The sequence below is a fragment of the Bubalus kerabau genome, chromosome 8 (assembly GCF_029407905.1).
Source record: "Bubalus kerabau isolate K-KA32 ecotype Philippines breed swamp buffalo chromosome 8, PCC_UOA_SB_1v2, whole genome shotgun sequence".
NCBI classification, from domain to species: domain Eukaryota; kingdom Metazoa; phylum Chordata; class Mammalia; order Artiodactyla; family Bovidae; genus Bubalus; species Bubalus kerabau.
In genome coordinates this window covers 74,240,733-74,266,916 of record NC_073631.1, presented here as the reverse complement: position 1 = coordinate 74,266,916, position 26,184 = coordinate 74,240,733, and the positions used below count along the sequence as shown (strand labels likewise).

General features: G+C 41.3%; 1 protein-coding gene across 6 annotated transcripts in view; it reads right to left on the bottom strand.

Annotated features, from left to right (window-relative positions):
• OSBPL3 (oxysterol binding protein like 3) overlaps positions 1-26,184 on the bottom strand; it is a 198,289-nt gene that overhangs the window by 24,597 nt on the left and 147,508 nt on the right. For all 6 annotated transcript variants that reach the window (XM_055590567.1, XM_055590565.1, XM_055590566.1 and 3 more), the window contains 4 exons: positions 22,024-22,158; positions 19,070-19,163; positions 14,507-14,757; positions 9,887-10,024 (listed from right to left, as the gene is read on the bottom strand). In XM_055590567.1, the coding sequence (XP_055446542.1) occupies positions 9,887-10,024; positions 14,507-14,757; positions 19,070-19,163; positions 22,024-22,158 (618 nt within the window). The remainder of the gene's footprint in view (positions 1-9,886; positions 10,025-14,506; positions 14,758-19,069; positions 19,164-22,023; positions 22,159-26,184) is intronic.

The following is a 26,184-nucleotide window of genomic DNA, read 5'->3' as shown; positions in this document are numbered from 1 at the left end:
CTCCCTTGCACTGAGATGTAATACAACCGCAGTGTCTAACTGAATGGAAACTTGTTAAGTTTCCCTTCAACAAGTCTGTCCTCAAGAGGGAGCTCCTGACACAGTCAGCTCTGTCTTGTCAGGAAAAAGCCTGTGAATGGAAGCCTCTGGAAGCCTGGGGAAAAAGCAGCCAAGTGGTGAGTGATGAGAGTGGAGATATGTTTTGAAAGATGTGAAAATAAAAGCAGAGACACAGGGCTGCCCACTTACAAATCAGCTAACCTGACATTAGCTTCCAAGGTCAAAATCAATGCAATTCTGAAAGTACCTGCAAGTGTTTTAATTAAGATGTCAAATAGTACATATTTTAAATGTTAAGTATTTCTAAGCAACACAAAAAAACACTTTAGTTCAGCAGATTTTAATCTGCTGAGCCCACTCAGTGGGTCAACAATGCAAGGCATCTTTTTGAAAACTCTGCATCACAAATGTCCAGCTACTTTTTAGATCACTGACAAGACGACCAATCAACTGCTGAGAAAAAGTTTTTGTTCAATTTTTGTTCATAAAAATATCTTGAGTAAATATGCAATTACATTACAGAAAAGAGAGTCCTCTGTAACAGGGACTGTAGATCATTTCCCTGCCTTTTGTCACTGGGGTCATTAACTTCTGTTTTGCTCACTAATGAAGAAGCTAAAGAGAAAATGGCTCCTCAGATTTCTTCATTATCTCAGTAACACTCAAGGCACAGGAGCAGTACGTGTGCTGTTATCATGATAGTACTACCACACAGTACTAGTAAATGAGTTACAAGCCTGGCATGCTTGCTTGGGATTGCAGAGTTGGACACAACTTAGCAACTCAATAGCTACAATGAAAGAATAATGCTGCTAGTGATGTTTCCAGAAATTTCTATGACATAGCTGGTTCTGAGCAAACATTATCTTACATTTAGGACATTTACAGATGAGAAAACTGAAACCAGAAAGATTATCTAACAATAACATTTCCCAAACACACCGAGAGGAGTGGAAGTAAAACCCAGCATTTTTGGTTTACAGGTGGCTTTCAAAGTTTCCAAAAAAAAGTCCTTTAAGTAGACACACCCTGTTTTCAAACATATCAAGAACTCAGAATACTCAGAGGCCTGCTTGAGGTGAACAGGTGTGGCAGGAAGTTGGGGTGACCAATCCACAACCACTGGCCTTGCTCTGAACCCTGGACTGCAGAGAGGAACATGTTTAAGAACCTCTTCTGTGGCCCTCTTCCAGGTGGAGAACAGCCGGGACAGGATGGGAGTGCAATGGTATCCACTTGGCTTGAAGAAAAGTAGGGACAAAGATGTCAACAGCGCAGCTATCTTTCAAGTCTCAATGAACATATAAATCCCAGATCCACTATGAGGTGGGAGGTGCAAATTTGCTGTCCCTTGGAGGGTTTTAATTCTCACTGTGGCCTCTTGAGAATGTGAGCTCCTCTCCATGCTTATGTGCATTTCATCTCAAACACTAAGAAACCTAACTCCTAAAATGCTTTGCTTCACTGTCTTTTCTTTCAACCCAACCCCCTGAAGATACATTATATTACACAAACTGCTAAATTCTTGTCTTCTCTTCTTTCCCCATTAGGAGAACAGTGGAGTTACTTTTTAAACCTTGGGATCATACAAAAGGGGGCTTCTCTGGTGGCTCAGTGGTAAAGAATTTGCTCGCCAATGCAGGAGATGCAGGTTCTGTCCCTGGACTGGGAAGATTCCCCTGGAAGAGGGCATGGCAACCCACTCCTGGGGATGGACAGAGAGGAGGCTGGCAGGCTACAGTCCATAGGGGTGCAAAGAGTCGGACATGATGTAGCAACTAAACAACAGCACCATATAAAACTAAACTAGGGCAAGACAATACTGACCCCTCACTTCTTCACTCCACTTGCCTCATCCACCCCCGAGTGGAGCAGACAGGAGCTATGGAATAGCCCCCTGCCCCATAACGTAGGCAGATTTTAAGTAGATTATTACAAAGCAGATCATAGTCATTCCCACAGAAATAATGCAGTAAAAAATGCGAAGATCACAGTCTTGGTCAAGAATTTGGCATTTTTTAAGTCTGGCAAGTATAAGCATCAAAGCAAAATACAATACATAAAAACTATAAACTCTTCTGTAATAATTTAAAATCCTATGAAACAAGGATATAAATATACTGTCCATATGAATTATAAAAGCAACTCTATCATATCATAAAGCATACATATGTCCCATAAAATGCAAATTTGACCTTTTTAAAATAGTTGTGTCAGATTAATGAATCACTGATTAGCAAAGTGCCTTTAGATGGAGTTGAAGGGCTGTTTTCTGAATGCATAAATCCCAACACTGACATATCAATGATTTGGTTTATTTCTTTCTGGCTTAAAAACACCTTTGGGAGTGATTTATTTGATGTACATGACTTTTAAGAAGTTTACAAAGCTTTCCAGGGAAACTAAATTGATGCCTTATTTTTGTTTCATATGTTTCATTCCCACAGGTATTTATTCATGAAACGTATCTGAAGCCTCTGCCATGTGCTGCATGAGTGTCAGGGAATGAGAGATTGCTCCTGGAGTCCCCCAGATCTAGAAGCTAACCGTGCAATATCATCAGTATCATCTACTGGCTGAGTGACCCTGAGGGTGTTTTCAAACCCTCTGGGCCCCCCTTACCTCATCTGTAAAACAGGACTAGTACCACTGACTCTGCAAACTGAAAAAATCTAGCCCATGGAAAGTGCCAGGATCATCTGCTAGTACAGAGTCAGCAGAGATTAAATTTTAATTTTTTGTCATGAGTGGTATTTCCACTTAGCTCTCATGGTAACCTTGTGTCTTCATTACCCTTATCTTATGAATTAGGAAACGGGTTTTTTCCCCAGTCAAGAGCCTGCCCAGTGCTACACAGTTAGTCACTGACGAGGGCAGCCCTCTAAATTCACGAGGGCAGCACTCTAAATTCAGGTCTTCTGACTTCAAATCCAACACAGTTTCCTGCCATGCCCTAGCTGCTCCCTGATGGCTGCTCTCAAAGCTGGGCCCTGGCTCCTGCACAAAGCCTCGGCACACTGTTAAGTTCCCATCATGGATATTTAGAAAATGAACCTTCTGAGTTTGACCTTTCTAAACCCTCTGAGTCTTGTTTACTTCTTTGAAAATGAGGTCTGAGAATCCCTCTGGCTTCAAGATACTATCGTGCTAACATGTTTTCTTTGAATCTCAGTATCAGAGGCAGCAGTGGATCCCAGGCAATTGGAAAAGATTTTATTAAGGCTTTGATTAATTTAAAAACCCATGGTGAGGTGAAGTCTCTCAGTCGTGTCCGACTCTTTGCGACCCCATGGACTGTAGCCTACCAGGCTCTTCCATCCATGGGATTTTCCAGGCAAGAGTACTGGAGTGGGTTGGCATTTCCTTCTCCAGAGGATCTTCCAGACCCAGGGATTGAACTCAGGTCTCCCACATCGTAGGCAGACGCTTTACCATCTGAGCCACCAGGGAAGTCTAAAACGCATGAAAAGGGGGTAATTCCCAGTTAATCATTTAACTTTTGTCTACTGGAGTAAAGAATAATGGGCACCATCTAACCTGTCTTTGGTAGTACAGGATTTAGTTGAGTTTATCTTTTTATTACATCTTAACCCAGGCACAGAAAGGTATTAGATTTTGAGTTTGAGTCTGAACTGATTTAGACTCAAAGCAAACACTGTTAACCTGCTGGCTAAACCCACTCTGGACTGTTTTTTAGTATCTTTCTCCATCACTTCCTCTCCCCCTTGATCAAATAGGAGCGACTTTTTACTGGTAAGGACCAAACATTCAGGAAATTAGTATATATGGTTTTTTTTATTGTGCAAGTATTTATATGTATCTTTCTTTCTACAATCTCAAAGTCAATGAGTTTCTCTGGCAGTTAAAAATTCTTGTGATTTATTTGTATAGCTGAGGTCTTTCTTCACCCTGTCCTGGTGATTTTTAATTTATGCTTTCAGAATGCACTTTATATAAGAGGTGGGTGGTAAGGAGACAAGAATATGAGTGTTTCAATATCTGTGTATTATGTAGGTTTTTCTTCTTCAGATTGAGGGGAAAAAACCTTAAATTTTCAGTCCTGCAGCTGTTCAGAGCCATAAATATAGAGTCCTCCTAGTCTGGATGCGTCTCTCACCATGAAGGGATGCTTGTGGAAAAGAGAACAAGTGACCAGTCAAAAATCACCCAGGGAGGGGACCTGCATTCATCAAACATTTCCCGATTGTCTGTGATGTGTCAGGCACTGTCTTAGTCACTGTGGATACAATGAGAAACAAAAGAAACAAAAATCTTTACCCTCCTGGAATTTACATTTTAGTGCAGAAATGCAATGGGTGGGACAGATATAAGCACATAATTTGCCAGTGGTAACATGAGAAGGAGAATAAAGCAAGAATGAAAATGGGAGATGGTGAGTGGGAATGCCATCCTGGACAGGGTGGTTGGGGCAGGACTCTGTGATGGAAATCCCTGAGGCTAAGGGAAGTAAGACACCAATCACACAGATAGCCAGGGGAAGTATGTCCAGGTCAGAGGACGCAACCACTGTGCAGGGCTGACAGATGCTCAAAATGTTTTAGGAGGAGCAAAAAGGTCAGTGTGGCTGAAGCTGAATGAGTCAAAGTGGGAAGAGGCATGATATCTGGGGGTGTCATCTTAGAGGGCGCTGTGGGCCACAGCCAGAACTTGGGGTTTGATTCCAAGTGACTGCAGAAGTCGTTAGACATCACTCTGGTTGCTGAGTGCAGAATTGGCTGTGGGAACAAGGGACCAGATAATGAGTCTATTGCAACAAGCCCAGTCATTGATGCCGATGGCTTGGGCTTGGTGACCAGCACCAGTGGGGTGGCAGTGAAAATGGCTTTGGAAGGAAGACCCTGGGATTTGCTGATAAACAGGATGTGGATTATAAAAGAAAGCTACTAAGGAGGTGGCCAAGAATACTAGTCTGATTTGGGGGGCGGGGAACAGTTGCCAATTAGTTTCTCTTCTCCTGAGTTCAGAGTTAAGTACTTATTTGATAAACACATGTTTTCTTTAAAAAAAAAAAAAATACAGTAAGTAATAACCTAGAAATGCAGAAGAAATGCACTGGTTTGGTCACCTTAAAGTTGATTTATTGCTTGTTTTACTTGAATAGCTTTGAATTTACCCTGATAATTACTTTAAATAAGATGCCATTTTAATCAGAAGTAAATAACCCTGCCTATGAGTAGATAAAAGAACCACTCAGATGGGTGATGTGAGTGTGCACAGTGGGAGTGATAGGTATGGTATTTTTAAAGTCCAGCCAAGAATGTTTTTTTTTCAGAATCTGACGAGTAATAGAAAAGGAAGAAGAGCTGTGTCTGTGAAGCAAAGGAAAAAAGACTCCATATGAATCTCTTACTGTTTAGTAACTTTCAATAACTCTGCTCAGCTTTTCAATCAAAAATTCAACAGTCATGGCTGGATGCGTAAATGCTGAAAATGACTTGAACAGTGATCTGACAACTGAAGTTCCTGGTAATCAGGAAAAGCCACATTCAGACAATAGCTTAACTGCATATCCTTTATGGACACCAAACTGTTCCCAAAGGTACAGAAAAAAGAAGCAAAGTGAACTGAAATGACTTTTTTGACCAGTCTAGTCCCTGATGAAACCCCACCCAGGCTGCCCGAGAACCACTGAGGAAGAAGTTGCTGGCTGGACCCCTAGTCCCTGAGAAGGTAAAGGAAGTCCTTTCCTTCTAGATTCTCCCTTTTCTGGGCTTATTTAGAAAACCAAGGCTGAATCAGATTTCTTGGCACAAAGGAAACCGCTCCCCTGAGAAGGTGGAACAGTCAGAGGTTAGCACATGTGACGGGAATGTTTATGACTGATTCCTGAATGTTCCTTGTTCACAAAAGCCACTGCCCAGCCCGCAATGGGAGTCGAGAATACATTCCTATGTGAGTTTGCAGGATGAAAGGTTTACTTGACAATGACAGGCAAAATCCGATAGTCTGAACAGAGTACAAAAGGCTGTTTTCACATGGGCAGCTGATGACTCTGGCAGCTCTGAGCACAGTCACTAAACTTACACAAGACATACCAAAAAAAGGTCAGGGAGAGAAGACGCTGGAATAGAAGCAGAGGGTGCCAGCTGAGGACCACTGAAAGGCACTGATGGGCTAGGCCCTGGTTTTCTCATCTGTAACTGATCCTTGCCTCACTGGCCACACAGGGTTATTGTGAAGATCGAACAAGATCCTGATCAAGTTTGGAAAGCATAAAGCACTTAGCAAGCGCCATACTAGTTAATTGTTAGGAGGAAAATTTGAACACCATGTGCTTTCTCTCGTTTCTGACTGCATGAGTCATTTTGATACTGCATTTTTGGGCCTTTTACGTGAGACACGATATAAAGAGGGCAAGATTCCATGTAGCTGAACTCTGTGAAGTAGCACTTACTTCAACTTCCTTAGCCACCGACAACTCTAAACATTTCCCCATCCCCACCAAAACCACAAGCAAATGAAATCCCAGGGCTTGGAGGAAATGGATAAAAATCACTTTCCAAATCACCCAACCCTGTTGTCTAGAAAACTCAGTAGAAAAGGTGATTGATCTGTTTTTTTCTAGGTCCTTTCACCTGGAGATATCTCCATCAGTGTCCTCCTTAGATATTAATTCAGGGGTTCTGTTCAGTTTATTATACCAGTCATTCAGCACTTCTACTCACTGTAGAGAAGTACAAGAAAGCCAAGAAGCTCCCAAACTCTGAAAGCTGCAGTCCATCACTACACATACGGACAAGGGTGGAGACGTGCTGTCTCCATAAGAGAATGCCTGCTGGGCTAGAAGCAGAAGGAGCCAGACTGGCAGGTACCAGCATAAAACAGAATAAATGCTTGGGTACTCTCTTTAGATGTGTTAAATTAGAAAGCCTTCAAGCACAACAGGTAGGCTGGTCAATGTAACCAACAAGGGCAAGAGAGGGAGTAAGGAGGCTGAACTGATATATTGCCTGCTGGCTGGGAAAGGAGGACCCTGGTCAAAACCTTTCCACTCCTGGGGCAGCAGACAGCCTGGCACATTGAATTAATCAGTTACCTCTCCATCTCACTGTACACTTATGTGATGACCACAATTTTGTCTTCCTTAAGAAATCTGTCTATGGGAAAACATCCCTGGTCAGGCTGACCAAAGCCATCTGGTCCCCATGGCAAGTCTATCTTATAGTCTAAAGGCATAGGGTAGAATTCTGATTTATAGATCAGTCTCTTATAAACTTAGCTAGTGTGATTCTGTCCCTGAGAGACTCATTCACACTCAGATGTATTAAAAGACTCAACTACCTATGCCATAAGGCTAAATTCCAGACAGATGAAGTGGCTCCCTCGTGATCAGGATGGTGGTATTCCCACAGTGAAGCCAGCTGTGAGGACTCCTGGCAGCCTCCTGGATGGCTTTCTGTCAGAGACTCAGCAGGGACCGCATGCCACTTTCGAACCATTTGAATCAGTAAAGTAGATATAGGATTATCTTACTTCAACACTCTTCTAGCTGTTCATAACACTGGGTATTAAAAAGCATTTTAAAAGCTGCCTTGCCTCTCAGTATAAGAGCAATAATCAAGTACTGAATGTGCTTCACATCAGTTCAGTTCAGTCGCTCAGTCGTGTCCGACTCTTTGCGACCCCATGAACCGCAGCACACCAGGCCTCCCTGTCCATCACCAACTCCCGGAGTTCACCCAAACCCACATCCATCGAGTTGGTGATGCCATCCAACCAACTCATCCTCTGTCGTCCCCTTCTCCTCCTGCCCTCAATCTTACCCAGCATCAGGGTCTTTTCAAATGAGTCAGCTCTTTGCATCAGGTGGCCAAAGTATTGGACTTTCAGTTTCAGTGTGTTATTTTACTTATCCTTCCTACAGCCTGTGAACTAAGCATGATCATCCCTATTTTACAGATAAATAACTAAGGTTTAGAAAGTTTAAGTAGCTCATACAAGGCCACACAGTGGTGGGGTTAGAATGAAAACAGTCCATAATACACCTAGCATGCCCTATGCTACTAAACATGACCAGATCTTTTTCTTATTTATTTCCTTGGGATCCATTTCATGGAACTAAAGACTAAGTTATGTAACTCTTTCCATCTCTGTGCACACATGTCCAGGGGCTCTCTTTTCTTTCTCCCTGCCACCACAGGGGAGCCACAGATCCCAAATCAGCCCTGCCCTGTCAGGGGTTCATGGAATTGAAGCTCAGTTTTACACAAGCGCATGTTACTACTCTTTTCTTCTACCTATTCATCCTGTCTTGATTGTCTGCTGTAGTCTGGAGCTATTTTTGGCCTTTGTTTTTTCACATGAGTGCATAGAATACCATGGTAACCAAATTATATTTTCATGTATTCGCATTCCATTTTAGGTTTAGTGTTTAAATAATCCAGTTGAATTTGAATCACATTATCTTACCCTTTAACTACTGATTTAAACCCCTACTCTTCAAATATCAGCATTTAATTTCTTGTTTTAACTGCTAACCAGAAAACAATTGACAACGTGCTTTGGGATTGTTGGCTAATCATTTTCATTTGAGTTTCAGAGAACGCTGCTCATAATTCACAGTTAAGACCAGCGCCATCTTCATAAGACTCTCAGTCATACCACCCTGCCCTTCTTACTCCCATAATACCAGTCCACTTATAAAGAAGCCCACTTATAAAGAAGGCACCAAGATAATAGGAGGAAAATCATGTTTTAGCAACTCATCCTTTTATCCTCAGTTTTCTAAGAATTGGGAGGGAATCAATGATGTTTCATGTTCCCAGGCTAACATTTAGGGATAGACACGTTGAGGTGCTGCCTTAACACGATGGGAGAGAAGTGGTCTTTATTTTCAGTCAAGTTGCACTCTATTTCAGCTAAACAATTCCTTATTGACAGATATTGTGGATGTCCCCAACATTCCACTACTGCAAGTTATACTGTCATACGTAGGTCAATAAGGATAGCAAACCCTCATGTAACACTTCCTACTTCAAGGATAAGTGCTCTAAGAGCTTTGTAGAGAATAACTCATTTGATCATTGCAAAACCATCTGAGTCTGCACCATTATCCTCATTGCCACTTTAAAGAAGAAACTGAAGTACAGAGAGGTTAAGGAACTTGCCCTGGGTTGCAAACCTAGTGAGACAGAAAGCTGAGATTGGAATCTAGGCTGGCTGAGTCCAGAGATACAATTCTTGAATATTACCCACTGCTAACACAGGTGGGAAGGGTCTTGTGGAACCTCAGGGAACTCGGGCTGTGTGAGCATAAGCCTTGTCCATCTATTAGCTGAGGGACGGACATTCTTGTCTGCCTCCGGCCCATCACCCAATGCTAGGCATGTGGTAAAATCTCGAGAAGTATTTATGGATAGAATGAATAAATATACGGAATGAATGATTTCTCTTAAATCAAAACCAAGAATAATGCATTTATTTGGTGCTCCTGCTTCTGATGGCGGTGCTCCTGTTTTAGAATGGTGACGTCAGCGAGCTAGGCTGCACACTTTAAATCTTAAGTTGCAGTTTGGGCAAATGCTTCGTGCTTTAAAAATTCCTCTCTGCTACACGTTTAAACAGAAAGAACTGTGGTGATGCACACAGCCAAGCGAGCCCCAGCCTGGCTAGCACCTTTAAGCCCATGGGTGGTGGCAAGGTTTCAGTGGAAGGAAACTGATCTCTCTCTCTATGTGTAGAAGAACTGTAATTATCTCTGTTACTGGGAAGCCAGTGACAGGTGGGAAATAAATATTTCAAAAGCACACTTAATGGGAGACATGAGCAACTTCTCCCAACAAACAAAAAAAGGGTGTATACCTACCTGTTCTGAAAAAAACCGGAAGCCCTTGTCCTCACGAATACATTCATATGTTTCTCCAAGGACCGGATTAAAAGGCTTACTCCCGGCACGGAAGTAGCTAGATGCATATGCAGACACCGCAAAGGCTGCCACATACACCTAGGGAAAGGGCAAGAACCTGGTTACTCCTCCATCACAAAGAAATTTATTTTCACAAAGACATTAACAAAATATAGCTTCTCTTTCTCTCTTTCCTGTTTATTTCAAAAAAGGCAAAGATTTGTCCCTGGCTTAATGACACCCAAAGGGACTTTGATTTCAAGTTGTGGGTTTAAATAGTGTCCATTTTGGCCCCAGAGACAAATGAATCAGATTGTCCATTTGGTTTGATGCCTGCAGGTGGATAAAGGCTTTCAAGATGGTGAGTCAGTCCCTCTAAATCTGCCACTATCTGACAATCCTGACTTGTGCTAAGGCTCTGGAGGAGGAGAGGGACAAAGAGCGTTAAAGAAGTCAAACTTCCCTCAAGATTCAGGAGTAAGTCACAGGGAAATCTGCTCAATACTCTGTAATAAACCTAAATAGGAAAAGAACTTGAAAAAGAATCAATACATATATTACATGTATAACTGAATCACTTTGGGATACACCTGAGACTAACACAGCACTGTTAATCAACTATACTGCTACTGCTGCTGCTAAGTCACTTCAGTCGTGTCCAACTCTGTACGATCCCATAGACGGCAGCCCAGCAGGCTCCCCCGTCCCTGGGATTCTCCAGGCAAGAACACTGGAGTGGGTTGCCATTTCCTTCTCCAATGCAGGAAAGTGAAAAGTGAAAGTGAAGTCGCTCAGTCGTGTCCGACTCTTAGCGACCCCATGGACTACAGCCCACCAGGCTCCTCCGTCCATGGATTTTCCAGGCAAGAGTACTGGAGTGGGGTGCCATTAATCAACTATGCTGCTGCTGCTGCTAAGTCGCTTCAGTAGTGTCCAACTCTGTGCGACCCCATAGACGGCAGCCTACCAGGCTCCCCCATCCCTGGGATTCTCCAGGCAAGAACACTGGAGTGGGTTGCCATTTCCTTCTCCAATGCAGGAAAGTGAAAAGTGAAAGTGAAGTCACTCAGTCGTGTCTGACTCTTAGCAACCCCATGGACTGCAGACTACCAGGCTCCTCTGTCCGTGGGATTTTCCAGGCAAGAGTACTGGAGTGGGGTGCCATTGCCTTCTTCTAATCAACTATACTCCAAGATAAAAAAAAATGTTTAAGAATAAGCATCCTAAGTTTAACCATTCGCAATTTGGTATTGTAGAAACCAAAAAAACTCATCTGACCAAAGAAAATCTGTGGGAGTCATTTCCTGAGCCTGGGTAATGAGTCATAGGACAGAACACAGTAGCTTTCAAGTAGTTTTGTTTTTCTTGGAAGAAAAATGAGAACTCAAAAAGCAAAAGAAAGGACTTCCCTGGTGGTCCACTGTATAAGACTCCATGCTTCCAATGCATGGGTCATGGGTTCAATCCCTGGTTGGGGGAACTAAGATCCGAAATGCCACGTGGCATGGTAAAAAAAAAAAAAAAAATTTTTTAAAGGAAAATTATAGGTGAATATGAAATGAGAAGAATCTTACTGGCCCTGGCTGTGAGGGTCTCAGCGTTTTGCACAGCTCCCTTGCAGGACACTGAAGAGCCACAGTACAGGCCCACCTCATTTTACTGTGTTTTATTGTGCTTTGCAGAAACTGCGATGCTTATAAACTGAAGGTTTATGGCAACTTTGCAGCAAGTTTTTCCAACAGCATTTGCTCACTTCATGCCTTGTGTCATATTTTGGCAATTCTCACGATATTTCAAATTTTTCCTTTAGCAGTGAAGCATTTTTAAAATTAAGGTATGTGAGTGAAAGTCGCTCAGTTGTGTCTGACTCTTTGCAACCTCATGGACTATACAGCCCATGGAATTCTCCAGGCTAGAATACTGGAGTGGGTAGCCTTTTCCTTCTCCAAGGGATCTTCCCAACCCAGGGATCGAACCAGGGTCTCCCACATTGCAGTCAGATTCTTCACCAGCTGAGCCACCAGGGAAGTCCAAGAACATTGGAATGGGTAGCCTATCCCTTCTCCAGAGGATCTTCCCGACCTAGGAATCGAACCGAGGTCTCCTGCATGGGCTAAGAATTTGCCTGCAATGCAGAAGACCCCAGGTTGATTCCTGGTTTGGAAAGATCCCCTGGAGAGGGGATAGGCTACCCACTCCAGTATTCTGGCCTGGAGAATTCCATGGACTGTACAGTCCATAGGGTTGCAAAAAGTTGGACATGACTGAGCAACTTTCACTTCACTTGATGTTAAAAATTAAGGTATAGATATTGTTTTCTAGATACAAAGTTATTGCATACTTAACAGACTAAGTATAGTGTAAACGTAAGTTTTATATGCACTAGGAAACCAAAAAACTCATGCAACTCACTTTATTGTGATACTTGCTTTATTGAAGTAGTCTGGAACCAAATACACAATATCTCTGAGGTATGTCTGTATTCTTTTGGTCTTTTGAGAGGGAGGCGGGCAAAAAAATTAAACCTAAGTAGCAATAGCAAATTTTCCTTTCTAATACTGAGTAATAATCTCAATGTTTCCTCTTCTCTGCTTATTTCATAAAGTTTCTTATATTGGGGGAAAAAGCTGGGTACCTTTCATAAATGTTCACTAGTCATATAATTTTCAATGCCTTTTACAAGCTGGACCCACCTTACCACCTCATACTAGAGTGTATAAACACTCTCGAGTAGCTGGAGAGCTTATTAAATCAACTTGTGCTCAATTCAGTCTGTTCTTGAAACCTGGGTATCTGTTCCTCTCTCTGCTTCCTCAGATGTCTGTTTTCTGATTAGCAGCAAGGTCACATGTCTATATGGAATGTCGAGTCAACCCTGAATCACCTTCACAATTTAATAGAACACATGTTGAAAAGAACCTGGAATCATTCATGATGCAGGAGGAGAAAGAAGCAAGGGAGCAGGCAAAACAAAGCATCTTCCTTGTGGGCTGGCAACATGAGAGAGAATCTCTGCAGGGGTATAGCTGACCCTCATTCTTGGAGCAGCAAACCTATTACATGGGCTAGGCTCCTCCCTAATGCTTTTCTGAACTTTCCTTTCTTAATGTATTGGTGCCTTTCCTCAAACTACTTCTCAAGGTCAAATGACTCCAATCAATCAGCTGACATCCTAAGGGTCTCTAAATTGCTATAAAAATGAAACACCTTTAAAAATGCTTTCATCTTCAAAGTCAATCATGCTCTTTAATGAAAAGCACTGTCCACAAATGATAACTTTTAACACTTTCCTTGGAATCTATTTACCTCCCTTTGTTCATAGAAATTCTCTGGGGGAAGAGTAACAAAGAAGACAGAAAATAAACAGCTTGTTTTTCTCTCCTACTCCTATTATCATTAGTATCAGGAAAGAAAATCTCTTTGAAGGGCAAAGTCCCTGGAGACAGTATGGGATGAGATGGGATGTCTCTTTCAACCAGAAATTAAGATTTTCCCTTAATCCTCAAATTACTGAAGAAACTGAAGTCTTAATGAGTTTAAACTGCAGAATGTGCACAATTTAGAAAACAAAGGCATCCTCCACCACTGAGAGGGTGATGTCTGGCTGGATCCCTGGAGCTGGAGGTGAGCCCTCTGATTCAGCCAATCACCAAATGCCCAGGACAGAGATGCTGAATGTGGGGGAGGACCCTGATGTGCCAGCATCCCACACAATGAGCTTTCTGTTGAGCAGGTAACATACCAGAAGGCAAAAAGAGGAAGAGGCACTCAGTTTTGAAGAGCAAATAGCCACAGTCACAGAAAGGGTTGAGTTGGCCATAGTCTTATCACCAAGGTACCCCTGTCCTCTGTACCCACATGGCAGGGGAAGGATGAGAAATTCTTGGAGGCCCCTTTATTGGAAGCCCCATTACTTGATTAGAACTGATACTAAGTAGAGAACAAAAGATTAATTTTTCTAGGATGATTTTTATCCTTTAACTTATTCTATAGCAGAAGAGGTGGGGAAGGGGAATCAACTATACTCTGATAAAAACTGATTTAAAAATAAAATAAAATTAAAAAAAATAGTGGCAGGGGGAGAAGAATCTTTCTGATGTGAAAACCTCTTCTGTGACTGAATGATATTTTCTAAAAATTCAGGGGCTAACAGGACAATTTCAAAAATAAACCAAAACTTTCTCATGGGAAATTTACCCTGGACAACAAAACAAAAAAGAGCTCAAAAAATTATATTCTCCCCACTCAGGGTAGTAAAAACAAACACTCAGACAGCCCTCAAGACATGTTTTCCAGCCAGGCAATATCAGAACAATCACATGGAAGGTTCTAGAGAAAGAGGAAGCCCAAAACCACAGAGCAGAACTACCCTCAGGCAGCAGCTGTTACAGCGAAGCCGCTCTCAATGGCCATTCCTGACCAGGTGACTGAAAACAGCCAGGCAGAGCTGGGAAGCAGAGGTGGCTGGGAAATGAGCCTCTCTGATGAGTAATCCAGGTGGAAAGTGGAGGGACAGGAGCCCTGCTATGCCTGCAGCTCAGCTGCGAAGGCAGGCCAGTGAGTGGCAGGGTGCGTGCTCACCATCCTTTCCAGGGCGTTGGGCAGCTGGGCGGCCTTGTCCAGGAGCTCGCTGTACTCCAGCTCCTCGCAGAGTCTCTGCAGCGTGTTGAGGGGCTCATTGAGCTCCACCGGCATGGCCACCTTAGACAGGTCCTTCCCGATGTTGTTTCTCAGGATGTTCCACAAGCTGATGTTACTGGACTTGGGGCACGGCGCCGGCAAACACGTCCTTCTTTTGGACTTGGCTTTCCCCCCACTATCGATCACTGGCCCTGAAAAGGAAATCAGCCTGGTTGCCTTATAAAGATTTTCATTTTATTTTACTACTGAAAAGGAAAAAGAAATCCTCCTTACTGAGCAACTACACAACGATACTGTTAATCTCAATTATCCAGATTATAACTGAAAGTCAGACAATAAAAAGAATCTTGAGCAGCTAAATGGAGCATCTGAAATTATTTAAACACTAAAACTCATGGACTTTCTTTGCAGGGAACTCTTCATGCTACTGCTCAAAGGCTAGTTCTTCAGAGTTTATATGCACTGAGGATAATATTGGAAACTGGACTGCTATGCCCAGAGTAGGTTACTTCTGATCTCCTTAACTCTGTTTAAAAGCACTTCAAGTTTTGATAAAAATTTTTAAAAATCTTTTAAAAGATCATTTCAAATTCTGATAAAACAATTGTGCATATTACAGGAAAATTATAAAGGAAATAAAAGTCATCTATTATCCCACCACCTGGAAATAGTAGCCATTTATATTGGGAGTATTTTCATTTATTATTTTCTCCATACAGTTCACAATGTTTGTAGAGTTTAATGCTTTGCTTAATCAGTTAAAATAAATACTTTTCTATGCTACCCAGAATTCTTCTAAAGCAGTTTTAATGAATGTAGAACAATTCCATGCTATGAATAAGTCCTAATTTTTTTAATCATTCATCTATTGTTGGACTTCTAGATTTGTTTCAGTGTCTTGTTATGATGAAAAAAAAGTAGTTGATGTACATATTCTTATATATTTGATTGCATCTGATTATTTTCTGAGGACATATAGAAGTGGGATTATTATGTCTAAGAACTCAAACATTTTCAGACACTTGATTCGTGTGAGCGTGTGTGTGCGCTTAGTCGCTCAGTCGTGTCCCACTCTTGCGACGCATAGCCTGCCAGGCTCCACTGTCCATGAGAGTCTCCAGGCAAGAATACTGGAGTGGGTTGCCATTTCCTTCTCCAGGAGATCTTCTCGACCCAGGAATCAAACCCAGGTCTCCTGCATTGCGGTCAGACTCTTTACAAACTGAGCTATGAGGGAAGCCCTCATGTGAGCATACTGCTCTTCAAAATTTCCCATTTATCAGCAAGCACGTACCAGTGTCCATGTTCTGAGGTCATTCTAGGCTTGTCAGCATTCATTTTGAATTCTTAGCAAATCATTAGGTGAACAGTGCTATCTCCTTGTTTTAACTTACATTTAAAAAATTCCTATTGTGACTTGGAATGTTTTCATGAATATTCTTTTCTGAATCATCTGCTTTCCTATTCATATATTAAGACATAATCTTTTGTTTCTATATTTGCTTTACAATTTAATTGCCACTTGACATTTATCTTTAACATTTGGCCTACACAGCTTTTTAAATGAGTGAAACATTTATGTCTTAGATATTTACACCCATCAATTTTTTCATTTGTGACAACTTCCATTACTTTATGCTCTGAAATTCTTTTTCCACCCCAACACAACCTATTTTCAAAAGAAACCTTTTGCATTATACCAACATATGAGAAAATGGTATTTTATTTTAAAGTCAATCACTTTGAATAATGAGGCTGCTTTGATGAACAGGAGAATATGAAAGTGAGGTCATACTTTGAAGTCTCATGTTAATCTAAACATGCAATTAAATTCTGAATTTGTTTCAGTTGCTCAACATGGGCAAAAATCAAGTAAAAAGCTGCAAACGATAAGAGTCTTTTAAAACTGTGCTCCCTGTAATCTCAAAATACTTTGTTTTAAAGAAATATTACACTACTACTGGAGAAGACTCTTTAAGAGTCCCTTGGACAGCAAGGAGATCAAACCAGTCAATCCTAAAGGAAATCAACCCTGAATATTCATTGGAAGGACTGATGCTGAAGCTCCAATAGTTTGACCACCTGATGCAAAGCACCTACTTATTGGAAAAGATCCTGAGGCTGGGAAAGATTAACAGCAGGAGGAGAAGGGGGTGACAGAGGACGAGATGGTTAGATGGCATCACAATCAACAGACATGAGTTTGAGAAAACCCTGGGAGATAGTGAAGGAAAGAGAAGCCTGGCATGCTGCAGTCCATGGGATTGCAGAGAGTCAAACACGACTTAGCAACTGAACAACAATACTACTACTAATAATAAAGGCTAATACATGCCTAGCTTTTTACTCTGTGACAGTCTTTCAAGCACTTTACATATATTGTTTCACTTATCCTTTGCAACAACCTCTTGAGATAAACAGTATTATTGGCCCCATTTTACAGATGAAGAAAACTGAGGCACAGAGAACTTGAGAAACTTGCCCTAGAACACATAACCAGTGAGTGGCAGAGCTGGGATTAACTGAGGAAATCTAGTTCCTAAATCTATATTCCTAACCATTGAACCCCCACATAGCACCCAATGCAGTGACAGAACTGAATATGTGCATACTGATCTGGGCAGGTCGGTGAGGGGTATAAATTAATAGGCAACATTCTAAATACCTAGCTTTTACTAAGGATTCAAAGAAATTCTAGTGTGGCAATTTTTCAAGACCTGGACCCAATCCTATTTCCTTCTGTAGGAAATATTGTGTCCTAAGATGCAAAGGTTATTTCTACATATAATTTTTTCAGTTGAGTACTGATATGTAGAGATCTAATCTTCCAATTATTGCCAAAGAAGAAAGCTGGGTTTGGCCCAGTGTTTGTTCAAGCTAAGAAAACATTGGTCAGTACTCTAGCAACAAGGCTGTGGAAAAGAAAGAGAACTGGTCTTCACCTCTTACATGCTTTTCCTGCTGCTAAGTCGCTTCAGTCGTGTCCGACTCTGTGCGACCCCATAGACGGCAGCCCACCAGGCTCCCCCATCCCTGGGATTCTCCAGGCAAGAACACTGGAGTGGGTTGCCATTTCTTTCTCCAATGCATGAAAATGAAAAAACAAAGTGAAGTCGCTCAGTCGTGGTGTCAACTCAGCACAGCTGTGGTCTTAGGTCCTTGGGCAAGTCCTCTGTTCCTAACTTTGACCTTTGAACCCTCTAATCCCTTGGTTCCCCTTGGGATCCCTTCCTAAGGCCTCAAATAGAAGGAGACTTTGGTGTTTGTCTGTCTTCTTCATCCACAACAAGGGTTCCCATTTACAGTGGGTGTTGTTTGCTAAGGAAATAACTGATGCTTTCTCATTTCTCTTTCAGTTCACCTTTTTGGGTTTTTTTTTTCTTTTTTTTACAAAAAACAGCATATGAACTTGCTCCTATATGACTGGTCTTTACCTTTGAATCACTGGTTCTCAGACTTTTCCACCAAAGGGTTAATCTCTCCAGAAACAATTCAGGAATGACACAGAGCATAATGAGCTTCTGACTTCTAGCAGGTATGATGCTGGAAGGATGTTCTTCCAGAAGACAGTAAAATTACCTGTCTTTTTTGTAATCCTTCAAAGAGCAGGCTCTTTGGCATTCAGGTAACAACTCATCATCATAGTATTTAACATGTACATACTGAGCTGGGAAACACTGAAACATCAAAAAGGACCTGACATGGTCCTTGTCCTCCATGTAGATATGAAAAGAGGTGGTGTTCTGGCATAGATAAGCCTCCAGACCCTAGGCACACTGAGTACCAAAACTGGGAGTATTTGATGCTACAGAACTCGTATAAAAACCTGTTCAGTGGGCAGATTCTTCTTAAGGTAGGTCAGCTTCCTAAACAAGCTTTAGTCTGCTTACTCCTAAATCAGAGCTGTTTGGAGACAGCAGACACTCCAGGTACCCCATGGTTCCATCTCACACTTTCTGGGCATCATTTTCACTCTTAAGATTAACCAGAAATAAAAGGACATCTTAGGATACCTGAAGCCCTACCCCTAAAGACATAGCAGTTTGTTACTCTCAAATGAGTTATCTTGAAGAATCTGAAACTAAATTAGCACTCAGACCAGACCTTTTACAATACAAGTCCGACAGCATGCCTAGACTATGAAAGCCACTAGATACCCGAAGGCAAAGTTATATTCTAATATGTTTGCAGAAAGTTTAACCACACAAGGAGCATCTGTTATATTAATTTTTGATATTCATATGGTGATTCGTATGCCCTTACTTTATAAAATCGAAATCTGCCTGAGCAGACAAATTTATGTGAATGAATACATTTTTCACACGAGTGCCATGTTTCCACCTAGACTATAAAACCATTGAGGGTGGCAACCACGTCTTAAGTTTCTGATGCAGAACTTGCTCCATTCTGTCTGCAGCAGGTACTCCAATATATACTTATTAGTATTCTGCAAAGATCCAAACACTCAAATAACAGTTTGAGATCAAATAATTTAAATCTTACCCAAAGTCTGTCTCTCATTATCCAGATCATTACTGAGATTGTCTAAGGAAAAGTTGTCACTTATGTCACTGACATATGAATCATCTTCAGAAATCTATGGGAAAAAAGGAAATAATATACATTAGAGTAAACAAGCCAGATTTCATAAAACCTTTGCTTCAAATAATCAAATATCTTTAACCATACATTATAAATCTATAGAAATAATTTGGGGTGCTGTTTTCATTAAGCCCCATACACCAGTCTGCCTAGGAGGTGTGGAGAGAAAAAATGTTATTAAAATTCTTACACATTCTTGATTCATTCTGACAAGGACAACACAAGTAAATTCCAGATTTTAGTCATTACAAAATTCCTATTAATTCAGACTGCTTTTACAGAATTTGTTAGCATTTGAGTAGAATGAGTTACAATTTGTCTTTTAACTATTTGTGACTAGAAGAATCTTCTATGGATATGAATAGATAAACAATATTAGTACTTATAGTGGTTTTCCCCACTTTTTTTAGTTTAAACCACTAGGCCATCTCAGGTATGACCTAAATCAAATCCCTTATGATTATATGGAAATGACAAACAGATTCAAGGGAAGAGGTTCGTAACATTGTACAGGGGGCAGTGACCAAAACCATGGCAAAGAAAAAGAAAGGCAAGAAGGGAAAATGTCAGAATGCTTTACAAATAGCTGAGGAAAGAAGAGAAGTGAAAAGCAAGGGAGAAAGGCAAAGATATACCCAACTGAATGCAGAGTTCCAGAGAATAGCAAGGAGAGACAAGAAGGACTTCTTCAATAAACAATGCAAAGAAATAGAGGATAACAATAGAATTGGAAAAACTAGAGATCTCTTCAAGAAAATGGGAGGTATCAAAGGAACATTTCGTGCAAGGATGGATATGATAAAGAACAGAAATGTTAAGGACCTAACAGAGATTAAGAAGAGGTAGCAAGAATACACAGAACTATACAAAATAGGTCTTAATGACTCAGATAACCATCATGGTGTGATCACTCACCTAGTGCCAGACATCTTAGACTGTGAAGTCAAGTGGGCCTTAAGAAGTATCACTACGAACAAAGCTAGTGGAGGTGATGGAATTTCAGCTGAACTATTCAAAATCCTAAAAGATAATGCTATTAAAGTGTCACACTCAATAGGTCAGCAAGTTTGGAAAACCCAGCAGTTTCCACAGGACTGGAAAAGGTCTGTCTTCATGCCAATTCCAAAGAAACGAAGTGCTAAAGATGTTCAAACTAACAGACACTTCCCATGCTAGTAAAGTTATGCTCAAAACCCTTTAAGCTAGACTTCAGCAGTACTTGAACTGAGAAATTTAAGATATACAAGCTGGTTTTAGAAAAGGCAGAGGAAACAGAAATCAAATTGCCAATATTTGTTAGAACATACAGAAAGCAAGGGAATTCCAGAAAAACATCTATTTCTGTTTCATTGACTATGCAAAAGCCTTAGATTGTGTGGATCACAACAAACTGTGGAAAATTCTTAACGAGACGGGAATACCAGACCATCTTACCTGTCTCCTGAGAAACCTGTACGTGGGTCAAGAACCAACAATTAGAACCTTATGTGGAACAACTGACTGGTTCAAAATTGGGAAAGGAGTACATCAAGGCTGTATATTGTCACCTTGCTTATTTAACTTATATGCATAGTACATCAATGCAAGATGCTGGGGTTAATGAGTAACAAGCTAAAATCAAGACTGTTGGGAAAGATTATCAGTAACTTCAAATATGCAGATGATAAAGTGAAGAGGAACTAAAGAGCCTCTTGATGAGGGTGAAAGAAGACAGTGAAAAAACTGGCTTAAAACTCAGCATTCAAAAATCTAAGATAATGGCATCTGGTTATATCAGTTCATGGCAAATAGAAGGGGGAAAAGTGGAAACAGTGACAGATTTTCTCTTCTTGGACTCCAAAATCACTGTGGATGGTGACTGAAGCCATGAAATTAGAAGACACTTGCTTCTTGGAAGGAAAGCTACAACAAACCTAGACACTGTATTAAAAAGCAAACACACCACTTTGCCAACAAAGCTCTGTATAGTCAAAGCTATGGTCTTTCCAAGAGTCATGTATAGATGTGAAAGTTGGACAATAAAAAAGGCTGAGCACCAAAGAACTGATGCTTTGGAACTGTGGTGCTTGAGAGTCCCTTGGACTGCAAAGAGATCAAACCAGTCCATCGTTAAGGAAATAAACCCTGAATATTCATTGGAAGGACTGATGCTGAAGCTGAACTTCAATACTTTGGCCACCTGATGCGAACAGCTGACTCATTGGAAAAGACCCTGATTCTGGGGAAGATTGAAGGCAAAACGAGAAGAGGGCAGCAGAGGATGAGATGGTTGGATAGCATCACTGATTCAATGGACATGAGCTTAGGCAAACTCTGACAGATACTGAGGGATAGGGAGGCCTTACTGCAGACCGTGGAATCACAACAAGTTGGACACAACTTAGCAACAGAACAACAACAACAAATTAGTCCTCCTATACTGAAGAGCTAAAATGACCAGTACACTCACTCAAAATATAATTATAAGTTATAACAATAATTATATATTATAAATTACTACAGATCAAATTCAATGCTGAAAAAATATATAAGGGGCCAACTTCTGGCCCTGTATTGCAAATAATACATTATCAAACAGCTTATAATCAAAATCATTAAACCACAATTGAAAAGAGGTATAACAAATCAAGTATCAGTAACAGAAACCAGGGTAAGCCTAATACTTACTTTCACAACCTTTCTCCCCTAAGATTTTTTATCTTCGTGACTTTTGTGGTATAATTTATAAGAAGATCCTTAGAAAGTAATGATAAAAAGGGGCCATTGAGTTCCGTGTTTCTAAATTATGGCTATTTACCGAATGAGTAAAGCAGCAAGAGATTTTGGGGGCAACTAACTGAAAACAGTGTTCGTACCTCATTTTCTGAAGAGCTTGGAGACAACAGAACTTCCTGGGCATCAAAAAACTCTGAGAGAGAGTCAGTGATGGACAGCCTGCTTTCATTGGAAAGCTGATGGACCAGAGCCCGACTATCATCTCTGGAGTTTTCCTATTGGAAACACAAAACCAAAAATGCACATATTTAGAAACAGTTTCAAGAAAAGCAAAATAAACAATTGATTTCTTACATGATACACAAGGTCACAGGCCCACGCTAACAAGCAGCTATAAGCAGAGAGCAGCTTCAGAGTTGAGGACAGGCAAACCTCACCAAAACACAGTGAGAAGTGAAGGTCTCCCCCAAAGGGCCCCTTGTTTACAGGCACCATTACAGCTCAGACACACACAACAAACCTCAAAGCCAAAAAAAAAAGACTGCAGGTCAGTTTTTATTCCGCTTAACTCATTATAGACCAGGGGATCTTTGCAGAAACTAAGGCCTGTGGCTGGCGACTTGTTACGTAAGTGATATTGATATGTCTCCCATTAATAGCATTTAGGTAACAAAAGATGTATGAACACATCTCAGGTCAAAAATGTGTTCAGAAGGGAAAAATCCCAACGCTCTCTGAATCCTCTTATTCTCTACCACTGCAGGACGTTTCTTTTCATCCTAAAATTTCCTCTGAATTGTACTAAATGCACGTCCTCTCATGGCTGGTTCAGACCAACACAGCTTTCCCCTGCCTCCGTTCTCTCCCAGAAACCAGAGTGCTGCCTCTGAGGCATCCTTTGACAAATGAACAGTGTGTTTCAGTCCAGAAGTGCCCCTAGTGGCAGATCATCCATTATACATGGATGAATGAGATCAATTCTCTTTGCGTCTTTCCAACCACACTGACTCTGTGAGGGAAGGAAGTCCCCAATCCCATTTATAAGCCTCTCCCTGAACAACAGGATAGAATATCAGTGTTTTCTCCTCCTGCGTCACTGAGCCTGGACATTTGCTATGGGAAGTGCCTAAATACTCTGGGAATGTGTTTTCTATGCTATTTGCAAGTGAAAATTTAACTCAAGAAATTGAGCAACTGCACTGTGCTGGTCATGGTGGGATACGATGATGAATAAAACAAGGTTTCTGGCCTGCGCGAGCCAGGGTGCACTCAACACAAAAGTGCTAAGGCCATGGGCAGGAAGGAGAGGTGATTCCACTAAGGGGCTTTGGTTGGGGTGGGCTTCACAGAAGAGGTGAGGCCTGATACCTTGAGGAAGGAGAATGGATTGAGGATGAGATGCTCTGATTCCTTTGAATCAGAGAAGATTGTTGTCTGAACATCCCAACAGCTCACATTTCTCATAGGGCTGATAAAGGAGCTGCTTCTATATCCTTATGTATCTGATAAATGAGTCCCAGAATAACCTGGGAAAGAAATGCTAACACATAATATCTATCCAGAAGTTTTATGAGAGCAGGACACACTCCTCAGTCTCCTAAGATGAGGGTGCTATGACCAGAGGGCCCCAGCATTTGTTCATAATTGGTAATATCAAGTGGGCAAGTGACTGCTTAATGGAATGTTTACCTCAGGAACACATTTCAATGTATATCCCTTTCTCTTCTAGCCGAGGCATTTATTGATTTAGTGTGATGGGATTATGTGTTCCCTTCCCTCTCTCTTCTCTGTTTATTTCTCTTTTTGTGATGTAAAAATAGATAACCATTCATGCCTTCCCAGCTTAAGGGGATATGCTGGAGTTTTAACATCCCTACAACCTTCCATCCCAACAAAGACTTAAATCACGTTAAGATCTATAAATAAGCATCATGGCTGCCCCCTTTAAAGTACAGGTCTCTCCTCAAAAGAGGAGACACAGTAATGAATAACTGCGCTCCCTTAACATTCACTGAAACAACAGAACTGTCCTCTGTCTTTGCTGTGTCACTGCCACCTAAGACTCTAATGATTTATTTACTTGTTCTCCTCATTAATTTATTAACAGTCACTCTGGCTCTTTTCTGTATCTCCTTCCTCCCAGGCTGATGGGTCAGAAGGATTTCTTGGCTGGATCAACATTGAAGATAGCACAGCTGGCCCTTGGCCTTCCTGCTGTTCCATCACCCCAGCCCCTTCCTGCTGATGCCACCCAAAACTCCACAGGACGGTGGGGGCCCTGCCCAGTGTCCTGCACAACCTGGGACCGTGGATTAAAATACCGCCCTAGCCCGTTTAACTCCAGCATATCCCCTTAAGCTGGGAAGGCATGAATGGTTATCTATTTTTACATCACAAAAAGAGAAATAAACAGAGAAGAGAGAGGGAAGGGAACACATAATCCCATCACACTAAATCAACCACTATAGGCATTTTGATAAATTTCTCTCCAATCCTTTTAATACATACATCTTTGTTTTGAAATAATTGTCATCTACCTATCTAATGTTATAAACTTCTCCAAACACTGCACTATAATTTTTAAAAATTAACATTTTTTTATGTTAAAGGTAGTATGTTTTTAAAACAGAAAATACAGAAAGATGTAAATAAATATCACTTAAAATTCATCACCCAGGGACTTCCTTGGTGGTCCTGTGGTTAAGTTCCTACACTTTCAATGCAAGGACCGTGGGTTCAATCCCTGGCTGTGGAATTAAGGTCACATAAGCCACATGGTGTATGTAGCCAAAAATTTAAAAAAGAATTTAAAATTGATCACCCAGATGTGGCCCCTATTTAGCCAATCAGTGTACTTTCTGTATTAAAATATTTGTGTATAGATTGTTTTTAAGTTTGAAAACCTGGGGTCATACTGTACACAGTCTTTATTTAGTTTGTTACATTCAATTAACATTATATTGTGAACTTCTCGCCAGGCTACTAAAAGTTCTTTGAGACAATGAACTTCAGCAGATTTACCCAAGGTATGTATCACAGAGTAACCATTTATTGGAAATAAAGTGTTTCCAAATTTGTAAAGATGGGGAAGTGGAAGTGTCAGTCACTCAGTCGTGACCAACTCTTTGCAACCCAATGGACTGTAGTCCTTCAGGTTCCTCTGTCTCTGGAATTCTCCAGGCAAGAATATTGAAATGGGTAGCCCTTCCTGCCCTGCAGAAAGATTCTTTACCATCTGAGCCACCAAGATGATGAACAGGTTTGCAGATGTGTCTTTGCTTGTATGTCATTAGTTCTTAGAATCAGTTCTCAGAGTAGAATTATTAAAAAATGTTTAAGGCAAAATATTTATTACCTAATTATATCAAGAAAGAGACACTCTATTTTCTTTATATCTATATAGCCAGTGAATCGGAGAAGGCAATGGCACCCCACTCCAGTACTCTTGCCTGGAAAATCCCATGGATGGAGGAGCCTGGTGGGCTGCAGTCCGTGGGGTTGCGAAGAGCCGGACACGACTGAGCAACTTCACTTTCACTTTTCACTTTCCTGCATTGGAGAAGGAAATGGCAACCCACTCCAGTGTTCTTGCCTGGAGAATCCCAGTGACAGGGGAGCCTGGTGGGCTGCCATCTATGGGGTCGCACAGAGTCAGACACAACTGAAGTGACTTAGCAGCAGCAGCCACCGAATACTATAACTTAGAAAAATGTTGTTTTATTCTAACTGGTTTAATTTGTATTTTTTTGTTAAGAATAGGTTGAATAGTTTTTTTCTTTAAAAAAATAAACTAGCTTTATACGTATAAATGAATCACTGGGCTGTATACCTAGAACTGACAAGATATTGTAAATCAACTATATGTGTGTGTATATATACTCAGTCCTAGTCCAACTCTTTGCAATCCTATGAACTGTAGCCGCCAGGCTCCTCTGTTCATGAGATTTTCCAGGCAAGAGTATTGGAGTGGGTCGCCATTTCTTCCTCCAAGGGATTTTCCCAACCCAAGGCTCAAACCCCCGCCTCTCGCATCTGCTGCACTGGCAGGCGGATTCTTTTCCCTAGTGCCACCTGGGAAGCCTGTAAATCAACTATGTGCATGTCGTTGTTGCTCAGTCGCCCAATCATGTTGGCTCTTTGTGACCCCATGGACTGCCGCACGCCAGGCCTTCCTGTCCCTCACCATCTGCCAGAGTTTGCACAAGTTGATGTCCACTGTGTGTGGTAAATCACTAAATCAACTGTGCACTTAGTCATGTCCGACTCTTTGCCACCCCATGGACTGTAACCCACCAGTCTCC